At 44.3% G+C, this 23765-nt stretch overlaps 1 protein-coding gene across 5 annotated transcripts in view; it reads right to left on the bottom strand.

The window, feature by feature from the left end:
• Positions 1–270: 270 nt before the first annotated feature.
• Positions 271–23765, bottom strand: part of MAPK4 (mitogen-activated protein kinase 4) — a 133996-nt gene continuing 110501 nt past the window's right edge. For all 5 annotated transcript variants that reach the window (XM_025214884.1, XM_014524428.2, XM_025214883.1 and 2 more), the window contains 3 exons: positions 10694–10855; positions 8001–8202; positions 271–4144 (listed from right to left, as the gene is read on the bottom strand). In XM_025214884.1, the coding sequence (XP_025070669.1) occupies positions 3457–4144; positions 8001–8202; positions 10694–10855 (1052 nt within the window). In that variant the 3' untranslated portion in view covers positions 271–3456. The remainder of the gene's footprint in view (positions 4145–8000; positions 8203–10693; positions 10856–23765) is intronic.

Here is a 23765-nt window from a genome sequence, read left to right as displayed (position 1 = left end):
CTAGTTGTGAACCTGCACATTGTTCTGCTTCAATATCTCCTTTGTAGAACACAAAATAACCCAAAGGCAAATCTCTGTGCATCAGGGGATTCTTACTTCTTGTAACAGACTGTGTACCACATTGAACCAAGAAAGCTACAGAAATATTAAGTCAGAGCCTCCAGTAGTATTCATGACATTTACAGAATAAATTTAGAACCAAGTTCTGTAATGTATTTCAAACCATACCACAATAAATAATAATAATAATAACTAAACGTTGTCAAATCAGGGAAGACTCAGACCTTAAATTTTATTATTGTTACATACAGGGAAAAAACCCTGGCTTGTGACTGGCTGAAAACAATCGTGTGACAAATTAGAGTTTTCTATTGTTTATCCATTACAGGTCATTAATACTGACATTTGGAAAGCTGTTAAATTGATCAGATCACAAATTGAAATGTAAATCCTGAGTAGCTGCAAAGAACTCCATTAAAACAGTTATTTACTTCTTGTGACATAAATATTCAGCTTTTATTTCTGGCCCTCAACTCCATCTCCCCACTGGAAGGGGAGTTTCAAAGGACAAATGTCATTTTCATGGCCAAAGCAAAGAGATTCTCCCATTTTTCTTCACATATGAAGTAGGTTTTTGTTTCAGTGAACATGAAGATTTATTGTCCCTTGAAAAAAATACTGACAGGTTTTCATCAATATTAACTTCTCAGGCCAGTAAATCTTGTTGCTTAGCCCAACAGTAGTAAATAATTGCTGACAGCCTCTATCTTTTAAGGTTAGTTTTCATGCAGCTTGCATTATCCTACAGTCTAGTTATACTCCTCCGCTCCCCAAATGTTCTCGTCTTACTTGGGGCCTTCTGCTGCAAGCTTTGCATGTTTCCTCCTAGGCCCTGCACACTCAACTCCTGACTTCACTAGCACCGGAGGACACTTTGCACCCCACAGGACTGGAGGGGACGCGTGCCAGGCCTATCTCAGAATCTCCTGGACTGCTGGTGGGCACACAGATAAGCTGTGGGTAGGAACAAGGGCAGTGAATCATTAGTTTGCTTATTCATCCAGACCAAATGGCCCAAATTCATCTGACATACATTGGTGCAGCCACACTGCAGAAGCATCCACTTATTCCAAGTGCATTTTGCACCTCATGAGTAAAAGTGCTGAGCTTTTGTTGAGGTATATAGCTAATTTAATTTGTAACACACCTTAACTGAGCTCTTCCTGGCTCTCCTTCCCTTCCCCTTTTAGGGTATTGCATCTAGTGTAAAAGTAGAAAATCCAAACACTCAAATCTCAGAACCAGTGCATCACCCTGCTCTTTGTCAGGAAGGATTTTACACGTCTCAGTGAATCGCTCTCCTTGCCTTCCAGATGCCTTTTTTACCTTGACTGAACAGAGACTTCCACCTGCATCTCAACCCATTCAGCCGGCAGCCTCAACACCTACTCTACTAAGCAACTGGAGTAACGGTATTTAAAGCAGCTTATGTTCAGTAAGCTCTTAACAATAAGAACAAGCAAGCTGAGCAGGTCTTGAACATGTAGCAAAGGTTCTTCTAAAGCTAAACCTGTATCGCAATCCTAATACCACCATAATAAAAAGCTTGGTTAGTAGTATTAAATGCTGCTGTTAGTTTTTCACCTAACTCTCAAAAGATTTTCTTTTGCATCTCTTAATAATTAATAGACTATCTTTTTTTTTTTTAAAGGTAGAAATAATTTGCACGTGATAGCAGTGAAATAGGAACCTTTGAGTTAGTAAATACAGTCGTGTACCTTTTACAAATAAAAGTAATGTCATCATGCTAAAGAACAAAATGGCACAATGACAATAAATGCATGTTTCTTTTGCAGACACTTAACTATTTACATGTTTTCAATTTTTTTAAAAAAATTGATCAGGTTGATTAAATATAACATCTCTTTGATATACAAACTCTAGTTAGCAGATTAATTATTAAGGTGCTAGGAAGTGTGGATGAAAATAGAACTTGCAGTAGATCAGCCATGTTTATATTTATTTACAAAGTTACTTTCTTGATAAAATTACCTGCCAGGGAAGCTGAAAGCAAAGAACTTTGGAGACATCTGAGTGTTTCTTCAAATGCGATTATGGCCAATTGGGAATTTTGCTAGTGTAAAAATCTAATGCTACCAGACCAAAAGTTAGGAGACAAGTTTCTCAAGCATGTTCCTGCTGTACAGTCTGCACAAAGGACCATTTTCAATAGCCAACCCATTAGTTTAAGCCAGTATTTGAATGTATCTAAAATTGTTCTAATGTGGCTTTGTTTTAGCCCAAGACCAGCCATTTCTGTTAGGTGAACGGGTATCAAAATTTTGCACTGAACCAGTGCTTTGGCTGCTGAAAGCACTGCTCAAGCTTTAACTCATTCAGTCTCACAGTATTTGTGCAAGTAAGGTAAGTATTATTATATCTGTGTTGCAGATGGAGAACCTATAGTGGAGAAGTGAACTGCCTACGGTTACATAGCCAGCAGATGCTATAATTAAGATTATAACTGTGGATTCCCCACCTCCTAGTACTCTTCTCCTGCCAAAACAACACTGCTGATATTTGCTGGTCCTGGGGGCAGTTGCTTAAGACAGGTTTCACTGTATTATCTTTTTTTAATCCACCTACCACAGATAAGGCATCAGTCTTGTAGGATTTCTGATCCACATGTGAATCACAGAAGGAAAGACTTGTAAATATGAGGAACCAGATTCAAGAAACGTGCTTGTTAGTTAAAATTCTGGTTTCCAACAGAGAAAAAAAGATTGCCCACATGTTGTTAACCAATATTTTTCTCCGTACAAACATTCATGCAGACGTGTTTTCAAGACTGATGGACAAAATCTGCCAATGGATTACAAGGATGTAACAGTTCTTTTTCTTTAAACAATTTAGGGCAGAATTTGGTCAGAGGAATAATCAGTTAAAAGGTACCCCTTGACCTTACTCCGCTATATACAGACAATATTCAGATGATTTCATTAAAGAAATCCCCTGGTTCAGCCTATTTTGAATTTGCCGAACAAGGGGCGTATCCAGCAATAATAAAGTCTCCTTTCATCCTTATTATTTTAGGATACTATATAAAAAAAGGAAGTTGAGTTGACCTCTGTTTGTAAATTTATAATGATGTACAGTCATCTCTGTTTTGTACATTTAAGTTCCAAACTGGTCCCAGAGATTACAAGGCAAGATTGTTAAGGCAGCATAAGAAACTCAGTATTTCATTCACACCTCTTGATTCCTTTTAGTGTATTTCTAAGGCATCAAAAGGCGGTTGTGTTTTGTGCTCGCCTTTTCATAAAAAAGGCATTCAGTATACTGTAAGAAACTGATGTTCAGTGACCAATCAAACTGTAATTACTGTTCAGCACTGGGTAGCAGATATGTTATCAAAGCCTTACAAAATAGTTTAGCAGTGAATTTGAGACTGATTCTTTACCACCTTTCCTTTTGAAACACCTCTGTTTGCACAATCTCATTAGGATGTTCTGAAATACAAGCTCCATTGATGTCATTGAGCTTGTTGTCTGGGAGGTCCTCAGGCTTGGTGCAAAGTTTCAGTGCCCTAGAGATAAAGACATCCAAATCAAACTGAGGGTCTGTTTCACTCTTTACCTCCTTAGGTTCTTTATGGTGATGGTGAGGAGAAGGTGGCAGACTGCGTTCTTGCATCTCTGGAAGAGGACTGGGGCACTCGAGCCCTGCTTGAGTGCTCTTCACCCACTGAGCTATCTCTAGAAAGAGGTTGGATGGTTCTTCTTCCAGTGCTAACTCTGTTGCGGGTGTTATAGTTGCTTTTTTCCAGTGGGATAAATCTAAGATCAGTTTGGGCTCTGAGTAGTGATGGGGCTTATTGTCCCTCCACAGCAGTTTGTCCAAGTAGGAAGGTGACCCTACTTTGTAATCACATGATCTTCCATAATCTACATCAAACACCCGGTCCATCGACGAATGTGATAGTTCTAAGAACCTCTCTGAGCTGCTTTGAGAATATTTGCGTGGATCAACTTGTGCTTCTTCGGCAAGCGAGTCAGATCCTGCTCTTGGGTCTCGTTGTACCTCATCCATGTCATGGTATTTATCATGTCGCCATTCCAAATCAGAAGAGAGACTTACTTGGTACCTATAAAAGACACACTTGTTAGTAACCAACACTACCATTCCCACCCTACTGCGTTCTGTTGGTAGACAGACAACTGATGGCTCCGATCCTCAGTAAGAGCAGAGGCTAAGGCAGATATTAGTGCTATTACTGCTGCTATTTTCACCTTTATGTTGCTACATTTCCTTTTATCTAAAGATCTCAAAGTGCTTTACAAGTAACAATTAATCAGAGCTTGATAAATTCCCATGAAATACAAAGGTAGACTGTTTAAATAATTTCCCAGAAACTAGAGGCAAAGCTAGAAAGAGAAACCAAATAGAAACCAATTTTCAGTCCCTTCATGTAGCTATTGATCAAACTGCCTTCACTTGAAACATCAGATTCTTGGACAAACATTTTCAAAAGCAACTAGTGGTCAGGTGCCTAGTTTGAAACACCTTTAAAATACTCATTTTGTAGGGGTTGGGTGCTCTGCACTTTCTGGCAGTCAGATTCCTTTAAGATGATCCACATTTGGGCAACCAAAAATCACCAGTCACTTGAGAAAACCTTGGCCTTGTGCTATAATATATACTGGTTTTATATCACTTAGGTGAAAGAATTAAGTCATGGCTACTGTTCAGTGTGTGTCATATCAGGAAGCATAAAAGCCAAGGGATAAAGGAGTGACAAAGTGACCTTGAGATACTGATTTGCTGCTTCAGTGACCATAAGGGGAAAGGACCTATGACAGGCAGATTTACCCTGAAAGCATGATTAGTGGGGCTTTCAAATTTACTTAATTTAGCCAGCTTCACCCCAGATACTTGTTCATGCAGACAAGGAGAGAAAGAGAGAGAGAGAGAGAGAGCAATAACTTTGAACAAAGGATTTCTTAAATTATTAGTTTTGAGTGCAGGTGCAGTGCAGTGAATTGACAGGTCCAGAGATTTAGCTCCTGCACAGCTATGTGACAGGCAACAGTACTGCAGGCTTACCAAAGCTGCCTTCTGCCAATGGGCCTCACCTCTGATATGGTAGGAGCACTGAAGGGAAGTGGAAATAGGGGCCTATGGCTTACTTGAACTCTACCCTTGCCTTCTGGACAGGCCCATCTTCAAGATTAAAAGAGACCGTGTTTAACCCCTGCTAACTGTAATTGTAGTAAAATATAGAGAGCTAAATAATGCATGAGAATACTGAATGGAACTATCACCCAGAAACTGAGAAGATTACATCCTAACTACAAAACAGAGTAAGCCCTTTCTCTATGCGAATCAGAAGACCTAAACCAAATTACCTATCATAACTCTTATATGTCTTAATATTTTTATAAAGTATTCCCAAACTATGGCTAGGCTGTCTTAAAATGGACTGGCAGCAGCTATCTCAAGTCTGTGCCTTCTGGAAGAAAACAACTTTAGAGACAATTTTGTTGCTGGCTGACATTCATACATGATGGGTGTATCTACACGTTGCCCTACATCACCATATGGTGCACTACAGTGATGTAGCAATCACATGGGTCTACATGTGATTGGCAGCGAGGTCACCATAGTGGCACCCCCCGCCCCCGTTTTAGCGTGCTGCTACAGCAACATAGTAGTAAAATCTAACCATGCGCCGCACACATGGCGCAGCACAGGCGGTTACTGCACTGTACTTTAGGACTTCCAAAAGGAAGTATTAAAGCACGGTGCCATAGCAATGTCGACATATGGCGATGTGTAGATGCGTCCTATGAAACGACTGTAGGACCACTGGGATCACCCAGTGTGGCATCCTGTTTAACCCAGGACATAGACTTCCCTGAATTAATTCCCATTTGAATGATACAGCATCCAATTTTGATTAAAAAGTTTTCACCACTGGAGTCCGTTGCAGCCCTTGAGAGGCTGCTTCAAAGGTGGATTACACTTGCTGTTAAATTGCACTTTGGTTTGCACCTGAATTTGTCTAGCTTCCATTTCCAGCCATCAGATCTTGTTATAGACCGAAGAGGTCACTTTCAAACTTCTATTCCCATGTAGATACTTAATAGACTGCAAAGAACTCACCACTTTTAACCTTCTCCTTGAATACATCTTCACTGCACTCTCTGTAGTTCATACAGACCAACCAAAGCTAGCTTTAAACTAGCTAAATGCGGTACTGAGGAGCAGCACAATCATGACAGCACTGAGGTAAATACTAGATGGCTAGCCTACACACAGTGCCAGCCATGCAGCTACCAATACAAAACAGTACCTATCTCACATGAGCTTCAGTCATTGTGATACTAATGCACCCTTTGTTAAGCTAAACAGATTGAGCTCCTTGGCTGTGTCCACATGAGCATGGGCATTTGGTTCCTCAGGGACAAACAGCAACAATGCACCTTGCACTGCCACTACGTGCCCCCAGGGAATGCCCGTGCCATGCATGCTTTGGCGCGCGGCAAGTTACCCTGGGGGTGGCAGGGGAGGCTGGGGCCAGCATTGTGCCGGACCCCAGCAGCCTTACCTGGGGTCCTGGGGGCCCTCCAGGGCTGCAGCAGTGGTGATTCTCCTGCGCACAGCCTGGCTGGCAGCCACAACCTTTTCGTATTGTGGACACCCCTAATGGACACAGTATTCTAGCACATGTCAGACCAGGGCTGATTTCAGAAGTAACAACCACCCTACTCTAGCTCAATATTTCCTGAATAATACAACAGCTAAATTAAAGGCATCATTTGCCTAGAAACTTCACACAGTGCTTTATGAGTATAAGTAGCTTCTTGCTGGACACTGAATAGAAAATAACTCTATGATTCACACACCCTTAATATATGTGGTTCTGCCTGATGAGCGAATTGGGAACTTTTAGTTTCTTAGAAACCATGTCCCTTTAGAAAGGCCCAGATTCCTTCACCTCATTTCTGGCAAGTGGAAATGCTCATTCATTCAGCCCAAAGCCTGAAATATCTCCTCATAAATGTCTACAGACAGCCCCAGTGCAGCGGTCTCCAGCTCTGAGACACACTGGAGTGTCCATGGGATTGACTCCCAGCACTTTGAGAGTCCATGGCTCCAGAACAGCCACTATGGCAGAGAGTTTAGGAGCCCTGGCCTAGACCTTGAACCTGAAAACCAGGGAAGCCCTACCTAAAATTAAAGTCACAAACCCTGGGAGATTACTGGCAACTGTTCAGTACACTTGGTATCACCAGGTTCATCACTTGTAGCAGCAGCAGTAAAACTGACCACAATGCAAGTCTGCTGAGCAGTGGCAGGATCCATACATGGGTGTTTCCAAGGTCCCTGCCATACATTACACTTAAGATGTGATTAACCAGTTAATTGCCATGTGCCCTTGCAGCTGGGAGCCTGGATCCACTGATGGGCTCCCAGCTAGGTGAATACACCAAGAGGTAGGGAGGGGTTCCACGTTTTATACCCACAAAACTGGGGTATGTTGTTCTGTAGCAGATCAGCCTTTCAACCTTTCCCCTCAGCACAGAAGGCATCAACAGACCCACTATCTGTAGCCCCATATGAGGTTTATGCCCCTTGAAAGATGACATTAGACCTGGCCCCAAAGTGTGCTAGAATAAGTAGCACTGGGGTCAATGATAGAAAGTAGAAAAGAAGTCACTTAAAGAGAGGCAAATCAGCTGGAGTCAATGACACTGATAGTATAAATAAGAGCAGAAAAGAGTGCAATTAATAACATAGGTTAAGTCAAAACTGGATCTCATTGGAAATCATTGGTAGTTGAGTTAGATGATCAGGTTAAATAAATAATCATCTCATTTGTTTTGCAGAATGTATTACTGCATCATAAAAAGAGGTCACAGCAATACAGTTCAAGTCAACAGTTTTGCCCTAGAAGAGTGCATGATTGTGTCTAGCCTTGTAAGCCACAAATACTGCACCTGTGCCAGTTTGACATCTGGCTCTGGTTGGCTTCCATCAGTAAGATATCATCGATCTCATCCTCAATCCGGAATGGATGCTGTGAAACTGGTTCATCCTCTGGGCAGGAATAGGGGCTCATGTAAGGATGCTGTAGACCCATTTCTGCTGTTAATCGATCCATGGGGTTAAATGTCAGTATCTTCTCCAGAAAGTCAATAGCTGTGGATTGCAGGGAAACAGGTTCATTAATTACCCAAAAGCAAAGTAGGTGTTACTAGCAGAGGAATGGTCCCATGAGTCCACAACAACACATCTGCTTGATATTAATCATCATTAAAATATGAAAGGAATCAAAGCTTATGACCCACGTACATCAAATGCAGAGCCTCACTTGTCCTTGATGCCCACGCATCAATCTTACCCCTCCTGGGACTTATGCTCATGCATTGGAGCATTCCTGTATCAGTTAACAAAAACTGCAGAAGTGACAGAGACGGTGCTATACCCCTGAGAGCAAATGTTATAAATAGTCAAGGCTCTGATCCACAACCAGAATGCACAACACTGGGGTGTTGGTTCACTGCTCATACAAGACAATGGGCTTCTTTCCATTTGATTTATGGGTGATTGGAGTAGTTTGTCACCATGTTCTATAATTCAGTGCCTTGAAGTAGGGATAACAGCAGGACTTGCTGAATTTGGATGTGTTACAGGGTTCAGTTCCATGCTTTCAAATCCATTTTACAGGCACAGCTTCTTACAGGTACCACAGGGACATCCAGAAACTGATTTAAAACTTTCATGTGCACTTGGGATGGAATTACATTAACAGTAAAGTCTTTAAAGTGCCTGGGTCGATTAGTACCATGAAGTTATTCCACAGGTTAACATTTCAAAACCTCTGTATTCCTAAAGTTGTTCTGGAAACTACAAGCACGAGCTCCTTAAACCCACATAAATACCTATGATTAAAGAGCAGCTATGGTGCAATTAAAATGTCTATAAAATAAAAATGGCAGTCTAGGATTCTTTGTGATGTTTCCAACTCAACACTTCCTTTCACATGGGAAAGGTGAAAACATTGATCCCTATTAGGGATATCTGGTTTATTCTGAGCATTCTCATGTCTACAGAACAGTCCTGTAAATGCCAGGCAATCAAAATAGGGACATACCTTATTTTTCTGGTCAGATCTTCTTTATACTAAAATCCAGGAAGTATTCATTTACTGGACCTTTAATAATACAGTACTCCAATTCATATGGAAATTGATCCAGCTACTTCTTTGTGCTCTAACAAGAAGGTTTAACACTTCAGAGGAAGTCAGTGGAAGGGAACGCTGATACCTGTGGCATCAGTGCTTAAATATTAACCAAGGCATGTTTGTCTCTCATTGGATTATTTCATTGTTTGGGTTAATTAATTATGAAGGAATCAATAGTTTCAGAAGGTCATTGGCTTCCAACAAGGACCACTGCACAATAGTACATCCATCGTTCAGGTCGTTTAAACAGGAAACTCTCAATGAACTATGTAAGCATTGCAGATGACCTTCCTTCCCATAATAATGATCTGCTCAGTATTTCATGACTGACCTGGACTCTGGATAAAGAAGGCTGATGGCTACCACTGCTGATACAGACAGATAATGGAGTACTTTGTAGAGTCATGCTGGTTTACACATTCAGTTTTGCCACTTTACCCCTATCAAAGCAAATTCTTCCTTGCAGAGCCGGTGCACACAGCATCAGCCACACTGACAATACAGCAGTCAGAGCAAAGCAAACATGCAAAGGACGCTCCACACAGCAGGCTTGGCCAAGCAGGGGTTTGGGGCCAACCCAGGGAAAAGCAGAAACACAAAGAGCATGTTACATAGTATTCAGAGGCACAGAGGCCGCCGTGGCATGCTGTGCTATGCCGATGCTCCTGAAGCTATCCTGCCGTCTCTTACCAGTTTTGCTGCTGCTCCCAGGGCCAGTGCAGAAGCTGAAGCCACGGGTCCTGAAGCCCATTATTTGCAGGCCTCAGGCTCCAAGACAGAAATATTTTGTAGCCTTCACTCAGGAAGGCAATGATTGTGCTGGAAGGGGCTGAAGCGCTCCCAGGAGTCATGCCAGGCCATGAGGCCCTGAAGGCATGCTCTGCCTCTCCCACTAAAAAGACAGAGCGTTGCAGGATTCTAGCCCATACAGGGAGATATCTCAGATAGTTATGGGGAGAAATGACTTATTCCCTAATTCTGCACGAATACATTTTCCCAAATAGGAGAGAAGCAAGGCAATTAATGCAGCGCGGAGACAATCGCTCAGTTAATTCCTGGATCGCTGCTCCAGACCAGGCAGGTATACCTGCTGCTGACCTGTCACTGGAGGGAGTGTGAAGTGCCTTGTCAGCGTGTTATACGTATGCAAAGCACTAAAAATCATAAGGCACTTGATCATTCCAGGGGCATTATGCAGCAGTAGTACAGCACTACACCAGGGTCAAACACACCCTGTCACTCCCACCAGCTGAGAGGGAGTAAAGGAAATGATCAGGAATGGGGCAATAATAGAAGATGTGCGGACGTGAGCTATGAGACGCAAGCTTCTTCCCTCCACACCCTCTGGAAGTCCCTTTGCAATTGGAGGTGGATCCCTTTTGCTCCTCAGATAAGCAAACCCTCCTCACAAGCGTGGTCCCAAAGTAGAACTTAAAGTCACGGTACCTTCGCTGTTCACTTCAGGGAGCAGCTTACGCAAAGGCTTCTTCACCTCCCAGGTGCTGTTGATGAAATTGGGCATCACCTTGAGCAGCTCCTCTTTGTCCTCCTCACGGATGACGGGGATCGTCTCCAGAATAAGCTGCATCTGTTCCAGCTCGTGGCCCCCTAAGCAAGCAGAGAACAGGCTGTTTGTTGGTGGCTGTAGATCACCAGGTGCTTAATACAGGGACCAGGTGACGTTCCTGCTTGGCCATCTTACTCAAGTGATTTGCACATCACTAGGTCCCCACTTTCTCTCAGCAGCCCGGCAGGTTCAGTAAATACCAGGGGAGCCGGGAGACTCCCTAGCAGTGCTTCCCTGTGCCAACCGCTGCTTGTTATTCCAAATGCAATTACTTCCCCCCGCCACTGCTGGTAGGATCAAGGCTACGGACTGCTGCGTGGCCCTGGACAAGGCAGTTCACCTCCGCTTGTCCTCCCACCATCCATCTGCCTCAGACTGCAAACTCCTCAGGGCAGGGACTGCCCCTGCCCATGCATTTGTACAACACAGCCTCTCTGCACCTCTGTAATATGAAGATGGAGGAGTTTTAACTCATCCCAAATAGCCTTGTGACAACATATGCAAGTCCCTGCCCTGGGCTCATTCTTTCACTTTTTATTTTAGTTATTTCACAAGCGAGTCTTCTTCTGATGAACAAAGAGAGAGAATAGGATTTGTGCCTCCCTCTGCTCTTTTATAATGTACAAAGGAAGAAGCTGAAAAGGCTTTTTGGTTTTGTTCTAAAGGAGGATTTTATGGCTCTTTTTTTTTTTTACCTTAGGAAAGCCAGGATATAACAGCCTGAAATCCTAGGTTTCCCGCTGTGGGGCCTGAAAGTGGGAGAGGAGCTTCCCCAGGCCATGGTGAGAGGCACTGGGGTGTTAGATCTTTAAACTATGAATTTTTCTCCCAACAGCTTGCTCAGCCCTCTCACCAGGAGCTCTGGTCAGCTAGATAACACGTCTCTTTACAACTCAGGGTTCACTTTTTCACTGATATTACTGGCCGCCTCACTGGGAGTTTCAGGACAGTGACAAAGGGCTGAAGGGGCAGAGAGATGCAATAGCCCCGCTAGAGAAGCAGGCTGTTTGGATCAGAGCCGAAGGGAAGCAGGACTGCAGGAGACACTGATGCTGCTCCAGCCTGTGCTCTCCGTTGGGTTGTGAAATAGAGGAGCTGATCCTCCACACTCAACCATGCCCAAATAGGGCATTTAATGTCCAGGCTGGACGCCAGCTCCTATTTCTCATTCTTGAAGGGGAGGGGCCAATGATTCGGGGCAGATCTATACAGTAGAATACCGGTCACCTGCCCTGCCCTGCCAAAAACTTACTGCTGGCTGCAACTGTGGACTACAAATCCCAGAGACACCTAGAAGCAGGAAGAGGAGGTGATGAGCAACCCTGCAGAGTCCTTCTACTGTAATTCTGGACTGCAAATCCCAGAGACCTTGGGGCCAGCAGGAAGAGGAAGTGAACTCACAGCTCATGCTGGCTACGTGCCAGAGAGCCGTGCTGTAGCACCTCCTGGTTTCTGGCCTGAGCCACTGCAGGCATGTGGCTGCATTTCCTGAATCAAAATTGAATGTCTGTCCAATTGTTTCTCAGTTTATCTCTACAGTTTAGACTAACCTGTAAAGACTCAGTCAATTCAACTTCGGGCTTTTTAACTGTCTCTACTTAGCCATAAAGAACAAGACCTGTTGTTTGCTGCAGCTCTTACTTCCAAGGGCACTGCTTCTTCACTCAGCTGCAGCTCACCAGTGTCCCACTCAGCTGACTGGAGAAGCAGCTGTCCTACTCAGCAGTCCCATACACTGTCTGACATGGCTATGGATAGCACCCAGTTGGTTTCCAAACTATCATCCTTCTGAGGGCTAGAGAACCTAGTCCTGTACAGGATCTGGGTTCCAGTGTACCAGAAAAGGTTTGAAGGCACAGAAAACAGTAGTGGTATAGCCTTACCATTACTTACAGCTATACCTCCTTGTATAGCTCAAACCAGTTCCCCAAACAAAATAAGTTGTCCCAGTATAGCTGTGTCCACGCCAGAGTTTTGGCCTGCAGAGAAACGCCACCAAAATCCTACCCCTAATTAATATTACAGTACCATCAGGAATGATTAGTGTAGACCAGCATTTACCTAATCTGTATAGCAGGCAGCAAGTACCATCCCACTGAAGACCTCTTGCTCCTCCATTTTTCAGGCTTGCCTAGTTCTACAGGCAGTTCTGGACCTGGGAAGTAGGACTAAGGACTTTGGAAGAGCTGATGAAAATAAAGTGATTTACAGCTGTATTTTTGGAGCTAGGCAAGTGGGAACTTGATAAATACACTTTACCCCATTCATAAATATTTATAGAGGCGTTAAATCTCTCACAGATTTCAAATGTAGGGCCACCTGTTCACTGCACAAGCAGGGTAAAGTGTAAAGAGCTTCTTTCCTAGGGCTCCCATAAATACACCCTCCATGCTTCCCCAAGTGCAGGACCTAGAGGCACTGCAGGGGCTGAGGCGACTGTTTCACCCCAAAGCCCTCTGTGACTTTGCTGTAAGATGAGGTAGTAAAGGAAATCCAGCTGGGCTTCCTTTATACCCTGATGTAATCCTGTTTGTCCCTGCCCTGAACTCTGTGCAGAGGTGCCAAACTCTCCCATGCCACAGGTAAACTTTGGGGGGTAGCAAGGAGTACAGGGAAGACAATCCACAGCAACAAAGGACAAGTGGCATGTCCCATCTCTTTGGACCCTAGCTGGTTGCCACAATAAGTCTTTGAGCTGATAGGCTCGCAGAATCTTTGTGAATTCAATGTCTCTCTTGTGTTGCCTTTAAACTCACATACATATAAGCAAGGTTACCTCCCCTGCCTCCCTCGTGGCCTGGCACACACCATGATGGGGTGAACTCAACTCTCAGCATCACCTGGGCTGCCAGGTCCCAGAGCCAGCAAGACCTGGCAGCAAGCTGGATGCCCTGCCTGCCCTCCATTTCACTCTTTTCCTGATACCACTCAGAAAGCAAGTTATAAAGGGACTTAGCCTTCTCTGACTGGGCTTGCAGCCAATGTTGTGGCCTTACATGACCTGTGTCAAGGCAGTGGCACCATGGTACTTTAGTGGGGATGCTTAAATATGACATCCTATGATTACCATCACTTTTTCTAAAGCAGCACCACCCACAAACTCCATGTCAGGGCCCCTGCATATTAGACCCTGCCTTGGATTGGACTCCAAAGTCCACATTTGGGACCTAAATAAAGTGGCCTGATTTTAAAAGGCACCGAGTTCATCTCAATAGGAGTTGGGGATGTTCAGCAACCCAGAAGCTCAGGCCGCCTACTTAAAAGGCACACAGCAATAATCACTCCTCCTAGCAATGAAGTCAGGTCACTGCTGCCCAGCACTGTGCAGCTAGCCTCTACAGAAGTTTATAGGCATCTCTAAACTCCTTTATCTGGGAGGTTAGATGAGTCTGGAAAGAATGATCTCTACCCAGCTGGAATCACAAGGGACTACATTACTACCTGTCTGTGGGAACTGGGTAGGCCCCTGGCTAGAACGGTCCCCACAGAAAGTGGGCTTTATAAAGATCACAGATACCTCCTATGAAGGATGACACTTCTACATCTCCAGTCAGCCTATGAAGCAGGACAGAGGTCTGCATTACTACCAGGTGGAGCATTACTACATGCTCTTCCATTTGCAGGATAAACACTTCACAGGTTTCTCTGAGAAATCGCACTGTTGCCCTTGTGATCTGAAATAATTGACCTGGCCTGCACCAGCTGCCGTGGGAGCAGGATTATCTGGCTATGTCTACACTCTGCTCCAGCATTCCCAAGAACAGGTGCTCTCAAGTACGCCATGCCTATCCACTCCAGTTTGCCTGCACCAAACCCAGAAACGCGGCAGAGCTCCTGCAGGGGCACTACCTCTGGGCACTCTCCAAATTGCCTTATGCAGCCTTTAAGCAGCTACAGGGGATACTTCTGGAGCCACCTTGCTGCTGCATTCCCAGGTTTGGTGCCCATGAGTGGAGTCACCTGACGGGAACGGGCGAGTACTCGGTGCCGGGTAGAACGTGGCAGAACGCAGCGGAGTGCATTTTACTATCAGCTCTTAGGAGAGAAAAACGAGGACAAAGTCAGTGATTTACTGAATGACTATTAATCCTGTTCTTTACCTAGTGCTACCCCAGCCTCTAGATCCTTCAGGTTTTGCACCACTTTTTCCAGCATGTTTTTTTTGATACCAGGATTTCAGGTATCAAATTGAGAGCCTGTGCTGCTAATATGCAGCGCAGGGAACATTTTTCTGTTCTTAGTGTGCCTCTTGTGGCATCTCAAACTGCTTTGAGGCACCGCAACAGGCACATGCTCACTCATCTGGAGGAGCCCCTGGAGTTTACAGTGTGATAGCACAATATCAGTGATTATTAATTGCATTAGGGCAAGCATCCTCAGCTGCCCAGGTCAGCATTATAAACCATCAGTGTCCATATGTACTACTCTATTGCCATGGAAGCCAATGGCAAAATTCCCATCAACTGCAACAGAGGAAGGTAGCTAGCTGTTCTCATCTGAAGTCAGGCAGAAGGCTGGGCAGGGTTGCATCTTAGAAGCTAACTGGTTTGATAGATTTTACACCTTCCTGTTGAGCTTAGTTAAAACAAAATGCACCACAGGACAATAAGTGCAGCATATATCTGACAACACTAGAGGGAGTTCAGAGAAGGAGATGAAGCGAAGAAGAGAAGAGCAACACTTAAGTTTAGGATCCAAATGTTGCACAGCTTGCTCGTTTTTCTATAGGTACAGGGATCGGGTTTTGATATGCTGACATTAATAAACTGGGTTCAGTTTTACAGTAAATTATAGCAGACATCCCAGGTGGTGTTATACATACTCATCCAAGGTTTTTTTTTAAGAGTGTAAGCAAGTTTTTGCTGAAGAAGATTTTCTGTGTTAGCATTGGGTTCGGGTTAAGCAAGTTTCTGTGTAGGGGCAGGTTGTGGGTGGAAAGAGATTTGAGAGCTACAGGAGAGGTTTGTTCTTTCTGTTGGAAAGCTGACCTGCAAAACCTGGGAATTCTGCACACATGCAACAAAGCAGTGCTAGTGGTGTTGGAAAGTAGAGACAAGGCGCAAACAGCACAATGATATGTTTCCCTTCAGTATTTCCACTTGTATTACAGTATCACATGGAGATGCCAGCTGAGATCAGGACTCCCTTGTTGTAGGCCCTCACCAGCAGAGAATAAAAAGCAGCCCCTGCCCTGAAGAACTTACAGTCTAAACAAATGAGAGAGACAATGTGGTACGGCGAAAGGCTAGCCCACCCCAGCAGAATGACCCGGAGTCTGCTGTGCTAACAGCTTCCACGTCCCTTGACCTGTGGTATTTTTGTTATGTTGTTTGCTTCTCTCTGGGCATGTCTACATGAGATGCTATATTGCTGTAGCGATGAGCTACGGAGACGTAGCTCATTGTTATGGCAATGTAGCATCAGCGGGCACTAACGATGACACCGCTGCTACTGTGCAGTAGGGTCGGAAACGACCCATGCACCGCTGGGACTGCGCAGGACCGGTGGGTACTGCGCAGTGGGGCACACGTGTAGATGCACCTCTGTAAAATAACTGGCAAAGGAAGCTAGAGGGAGGAAGACAAAGGATATAGAGGGGGTGTTCAATAGAGGCTAGAGAAAATGAGGAGAAGGGAACACAGGGCACATCTACGTGAGATGCTTTAAGGAGCATTAGCCTAAATTTAAGGTGAATTAGGGTGCGTGCCTACACGTGCACACCCTTAATGCACTTTAAAATAGCAAACTTAGGCTATTTGCGCCTAAATTTGATACCTGCAACGCACCTGTTGATACCTGTTAATGCGCTTTAACTATTTGCACCTAAATTTGATACCAGCATTGCAGGTTAAAGTGCATTAACGAATGTATAGACACATTTAAGCACATTAACACTGTGTGTGTGGACTGACTTGGGATTAACTTTAGTCCCAAGTCAGTCCACATACAGTGTTAATGCATTTTAACACCTGCATGTGTAAACTTCTGCCTAAACCCACTTAACACGCATTAAAGTAATGCACATTAAATTTAAGCGTGAGTAAATGCACATGTAGACGCGCTCACGGAGACATAAGAAGAAATAAGTCCGAGCTAGAGACATTGACGGGTCCGGTGAGACTGATGGAGGAGGGAATGACTGACAGGCACCAGGCAAGAATGTCTTGTCCTTTATGTTAAGAAACAATTAGGGATCCTTGGGATGAAGTTCTGTGGCCTGAGTCACATGGAAGTTCATATTAGATTATCATAACCATTCTTTCCAGCCTTAAAAACTTTGAAGCAACAAACTCAAAGGATGAACTTGAAGGCCTCTGCCACAAACAGGTACGAAAAGGGCTGCCAATCCCTACAGAACCGTAGTCCTCAAAGACTGAAAGAGAAAACAAACGTAAGCAGATACCCAATTGTATCCGCTACCTATTAATAACAAAAGGGCCCATTCTCATAGGATGAATCCATGGAGCAGAACACTCAGAAAAATTAAAATGTAATAAGATAATACTAGCTGGTAATAGAGAAGAAAGAATGAAGCAGAGAAATGGCAATAGAGTAGGACTGCATTTTTCCCTTCTGACTTTAAACTACTGTAGTATTCATTCCTTTCATTTTTCACTCCCGGTGCCTTTAGCCTTAGCGTGCAAGTTTCACACACAGGCAGGGCAGGTCCAACAGCCTGGATGCTCAGATGCAGGGTCATTACAGGGACTTGCACTCAATTCCACCACATCTGAACTTCTCCCTGGAGCTTTTGCCCACAAGCATATTGTGTTGTTCAGTTCTGTATTGAATTTGCAGGGTCCCTCCTTTTGTACACAGGAGGGAGCTCATCTCGTGATCAAAAGTATGTTTGTGTCAGCAAAGCAATAAAACGCACTCTACATTCCCCCTGGAGCTCCCCACAGGCTTGCCGGGTGGAGCAGCACTGCCTCTCTGCGACCCGAGACGTGCCGATGTTTCTTTAAATATCAGATGTACTGTGTTGTTTGCTCATCTGCCTTCACTGAAAACATGTTAACTTGTTTGCTCCTCAGACCCCAAACTGCCCCCGCCAAGAATCAAGCTGTTACTTTAAATAGTGAACATGAGACAGCTGATGGCTCAGGGCTGCCAGTTTCAATTCAAACAAGGTCTGTAGTTACCTCCATCTGACAATGGTTAGGTAGCCAAGGTGAAACAGGCGCTGTTGGCACCCCACGCCACTCAACAGGCACAGAACGCCCAGGTCACAAGTGTCACATTTATTAGCAGTCCTCAAAGAGGGGGAATGTGCTGAGGAAAGCACGTTGGCAACATGGCGGGGGGCTGGAGAGGGTTCTTGCAGTGCTTCTTCTTATGCTTTTCCTGCTCTGTAAGGAACCGGGATTTGAATCTCCAGGGGAACCTTTCATGATAAGCCTGGCACCTTTCATGATCAACATATTGACTACAGGCCTGAACACACGCACACTAACATCCACGGAGAGATCCCCATTGACTTTAGTGGCTATGCACTTATTTTAACTGAAGATCATGAATTTGATAAATGAGTGTGAGGGGAAAGAAATGAGCAAATAAGAGTCCTCTGCAAAGATGTAATGAGGAGGGCAAAGCCTGGGATGGAAGCTGAAAGGAGGACAATGTCCAAGCAGTATGCACAGAGATGGAAATCTACAAATAAGCTACAGAAATGTAATGACAGGTGCTAGGGACAGACATTCAAAAAGCCTGAGCCTGAATTGATTTAATCTTTGCAGGTTAATCTAACCTGCCGAGGTTGATCTGGTTTGCAACTGTACAGACATTCCCTCTGGACAGAAGAAATGCAGGCACATGTCTGCAGGAGCTCAGGCTAGAAGCCAGGGGGTGCTAGAGCAGCCCTCCCTTCCCTTCCACAATGCTGAACTAAAGTGAGGCATGGTCAGACCCCGGCAGGATGCTCTGATTACAGAGGGATGTAAACCCCCACCCTGCCTGCACTGTCCCAGGCTTTTCCCCACATGCTGCTCAAGGGGCAGAAGTGTTGACCCCAGCACCGGGCCAGCACTCTGAGGCAAAGGGTGTGTGTGCAGTGCATGCATCTGTTAATGATATGGATCTTTTCAATCTCCCTCTCCCTGTTTCTTCATACTGTCTGTAGCAAACCTGACAAGTGAGGGAGCCAGCAGGGAACTGATAACAGTGTTTATCAGCCCATCAACAAAACAAAAGCCTCTCTCATTAGTTCAAGCTCTTCTTAAACAGCCTTTTTCAAGGAAGGAACGGAGGGACATTACCAGCTGACCTGCTGATTAACTCCAAAAAGCCCTACGTGGACACTGTTCTGTCTGTCTGTCACAGTGGAATTGAAGACAGACACACACAGACACCTCTCAGCATTAGCTAGCATACCACATGCCTAGGGTCCATGGGGCTGGGGTCTAGGCTGTGGGAGATGGGAGGGAGGGAGGGAGGGGGGATCCCTGCTTGAGCAGCGAGCAGCAAGGGAGGGGAGGGGGCAGGAGGAAGCCAGGCTGCTGCAGCTGCTAGCAAAGCAACTAGCATCAGAGCACAGCCTTCCCTCCACTGCTGTGCCATCCTCCAGAGGTTACTTTGTATTCACTGGGGTCAGGGTCTCACATGCCCTAACAGAAATTTCTTTTAAAGTTCTGGCTGGCCTCTGGAATTGATTGGTCTATTCCTCAGTTTCTTGGGCTTGGGAAACGCCAAATGTCACGTTCTGAAACAACTAGCCACTCCCACCACATTGCAATTTGGCCTTCAGGGACCCAGTGCCTGCAGTCTCTCCCAGAGCTCTGGCTAGGGAGCAGAGGGGCAGGGATAGCCCTGCTCTCTGGAGCAGACAGCACATCACAGCCCAGGGCTGCCAAGCATCTGAGATGCTGGGGGACTCTGGTTTAACTTAAACCAGGAAGGGGTCTGGGACAGACATTGCATAAACCGGTTTGACCCAAATCAATTAACTCTGATACTACATTCAACCAGATTTATCTTAAACCAGTTTCAGCCATTTTGAAACTGGTTTATGTGTACTGATCTTATGTTCTATTACAGGTTTAAACCAGTTTCTGATCACTTCAACCACTTTATGTGTAACGTCTGTCCCTAGTCAGGGACACTAAAAAGTGTAATAAGTGTTTCATGTTGGTTGGCTGGCTGTGAATTCTGTTCTTGACATAAAAGCAACAAATGGATGTCTCTGGTCTTAATGATGTCACAAATTGCCCAAACTTTCATCTTCTACACTATTCTGGTACCATCACAGTCTTTGGACCCATTTCTAACCTTCTTATTAAATTTACTCTCTTAGGCACTGATTATGAACAGAAAGAAGCTAGCTTAAGAGCTGTTATTTCCAATAATTGATTACCATTATTCATCAGATTTGTTTAAGTACACTAGATAGACCTCTAATTTAATCATATTGATTTGTTCTAAGCACTCAATTTAAGCCATATCACTGAAGCATGTACAAACAAGAATCACCTTGTCTAATGCAATTACTAGAGGTTTACCGCTGTCTCTGTGAACAAGCCAGCCCCTGTCTTTCATGGGTTGGTTACTCAGCACCATTCAGAACATGTTATGTAAACCAAAAGTGATAGTGGTCATAGACGATACAAATAGCCCCAGGCTTTTTAGCAGGGATGGAACAGCTAGGCTGTGGTGCCATTGATCTGTGTGAGCAAACACAGAAGCTTAAAGCACAGCCCAGGAGCCTGAGCTCCTAACACCTGTAGTCAGGCTGCTCAATACCAATCAAAATCCCTTTTAACCAGAAGGTTAGAGAGTGGAGAAGGGGTAGAGCCTCTGCTGCAGAGAGACACTTGCCTTTCTCATCCAATGGAGAGCTCTGTCAAGGGCATCTCTCTCATAGAGTGGTCCTTAGGGGCTAGGGAGAAAAGGCCTGGTGGGATCTCATCTGTAACCATGTGAGCAGGGAGGGAAGTCCAAGAGGTCAGACACATAAACGGTCTCTGGAATGGCAGATCTTAAAGATCACCAAATTGCTAATAGTGTTTTGTCTATAGGAACAGGAGACTAGAAGGGGTCTCCTGGCTCCTTGAATCTAGTCCCTTGCTATCACAGACAATTAGGTCCTACCTACAGTAGTGTTGAGTCATCTGGTCCACAACCCTGTCAAGATATGAAGATATGTGTATACAGAGGCCTGGTCAGTTTTAAGTGATTCTGCTGATTGGGTTTTCATCCTCCACTGTAGCATGATACATCTCATCCTCATCCCATTTTACAGCATGATGCATCTCAGACCTGGGCTGCATACAGTTTTTGTACCTAACTCTTTTGGTTACAGGTGTAATTTTTAATTGGTACACTTTTTCACTGGTATAGTTCATTCCCCTTTCCATATGGGTAGAAGATAAATTAAATCAATGTAACTACACACGTTGGGGGTTTCATGCTTTAACTAGCAAACACATTATAGTTTTTTAGTTAACATAAAAACTCTACTTCCAGAAATATTTCTCTTTATTTAACCTATGTTTTAACTTTTTAAAGTGTCTTTCCATTGCTACTAGTTATCCAACACTGTAAAGAAGATTAAACTAACCTGGTGGTTAAGTTAATGATCAGTTATGAATGAATAATAGATTTTTCCATTTGGTTGCCAAAGCAAAAAAACTGAGGGAAAATAGTTTTAATCAAGCAAAAAAATGGATCCTTGTTTGCTTCATCCCCATATCCCCCAAGGAAAAATATTCTGGGTTGATCCCATTTTGTAAACACAAAAAGGTTTCATTCAGTTTTCAGGTTAATATACTCACAAATTTAGGTTTTTGTTTCTTTTTTAATTTGCATCCAGTTTGAAATTTTAAAAAAGTGACATTTCAAACCATACATCAAAATATTTCATTTGGAAAGTGTCAACATTTTGCATTTCAACATTGCAGAAAGAAACCATGTCATTCTGGAAAAGTCAAAATGACACATTTCAACCCTTCTCAAAATGCTTCCACCAATATTTTTGACTGAAACCATTTACTACGTTTTGCCCAAATTTCCAAATAGTTGAAATGTGGTCTTTCCCAAATTGTTACATTTGTTGAAAAAGACATTCTCCAAAAAAAATGTCATCCAGTTCTAATACACAGCTGACAGCTACATTGTGTCCATGCCCATCACTAATATGGTGTAAATCAAGACACACCTCTCTGTGCTCCACATTCAGTATCTGTAAAACAGGGATAGTAACAGGTATCCCACTGGGTAGCATGAGACATGACTCATTCATGTTTTTAAATACTCAGTGATTCCCCATCTGGAAGGCACTACAGAAATATTCAGTACTATACTTAGGCAAAAGAAAACAAAGGGATATCCTTTTTTGCTGATCTAAATCTTAACTTCATCTGTTAACAAAGCATCCTGTTAGAATGATGAGGTTTGCTAAGGAGTTGCACAATAGCAGAAATCAGAAAAATACTATGACCAGTAACAATACCACATGTTAAAGTTCAGTCTTATTTGAGTTGTACCAAATCCTGCTCTCCTGGGCTACAGTGGGTCTGGTTTCTAATAAATAAATACATAAATAAAGTAGGTTTCAAATACCCGTACTTTTTGTGTTGTGGCTCAGCATTTCAGAATGAACTGAACCTTGGTTGGACAACCATTGCCTGAAAGACAGGCAAGGACTCAGGTACGAGTTAAGCAAAATATTGGGAGAAGCCAGTCATCCTTACCAATAGCTGGCAACTTGATAGGATAGCGAGGGAGAGCTGAAAAGATCGTTCTTTCTATCCAACACCATCCAGAATCTCAAGACAGAGAGGGAATGACTCAAAATTCAACTCTCCTTGTGGAGGAAGAGGATTTCTCCAAGGGCTTGGCTATACACAGTGACTGGCTCATTTCCACTACAGGTATGGTGTACTAGTGAACATTTGAGCACCTAAAATTATGTGGACAACATGCATTAGAAAATAAGCTACGTATTTAGGTAAAACTATTGAGCCCAGATTGCAGGATATGGCTTCAGGATTTTCTCCTTTCCTGTTTCAAGACCTATGGAAGATGCTGACCTCTCACTGAAGGTACAGGCAGCCTGTTCTGGTCCTTGCTGTAGAAGACAGTGGCTGATTGGTTTTTACATCATGGGGCTACAAGAGAATTGTAGTTCTTAACAACTATATTTTGAGAGGGAAAAAAGGCTGCCTGATTGCACAGGCTCTTTGCACAGGAACTCATAGCCTGATGGGTGCTGTAGTTAGGGACCATTCTAGACTGTCTCCATATTGCACGCAGGAGTACGGCCAAGAACCAAGCCCACCTACCCACTCCAGCTTCACATGCACCAACTCTTAGAAATCAGGCAATGGAGCCGCCTTAGAACAGTGATTCTCAACCAAAGTGCTAGGGCGCCCCAGGATGCCATGAGATCTTTTTTAGGTGCCATGGGGTACCATGCAATATTAGCACTGCTAGGTATGCAAACTCATGTATGATTCACAAGATAAATCCAAAGGGCATCCACATATGCAAGCACGTGCACTTGCAGCAGCTCAAATAGAAGCAGTGCAAATTTGAGCCAGGGCTTTTTGCCTCAGCGCAGGTGCCTGAACATGCACTTTGGTGTGGGGCAAATTGTGCCACTTGGGACAAAATAACCCTGCCCGGCTCTTCCTGGATCTGCAGCCAGGGGGAGCTAGAGCCCAGGGCCAGCACCTGTGCTGTCCCCAGCAGTACCAAAAGCCGCCCTGGCAAGTAGCTCAGGGCTACTTGCTCTCAGGAGCTTCTGAGGCCCAGCCAATTGGTACCTGGGGACACTACCCCTTGTGCCAGCTGGACTGCTGAAGCAGCCCTGAGAGTTCCCTGCACCCTCTACCCACTGCAGCAGTCTGGCAGTGGGGGCTGCTGCCCGGCTGTGACCTGCTGTGCACCTGCCAGACTTGGATGGGGACTGCAGAGCCAGTAGAGGCATCTGCCCCTCTGGGCCAGCTGCCAGTGGAC

The sequence above is a fragment of the Alligator sinensis genome, unplaced genomic scaffold (assembly GCF_000455745.1).
Source record: "Alligator sinensis unplaced genomic scaffold, ASM45574v1 scaffold24_1, whole genome shotgun sequence".
Taxonomy (NCBI): Eukaryota; Metazoa; Chordata; order Crocodylia; family Alligatoridae; genus Alligator; species Alligator sinensis.
The sequence above is the reverse complement of the archived record's forward strand: the minus strand, read 5'-3'. Positions and strand labels throughout refer to the sequence as shown.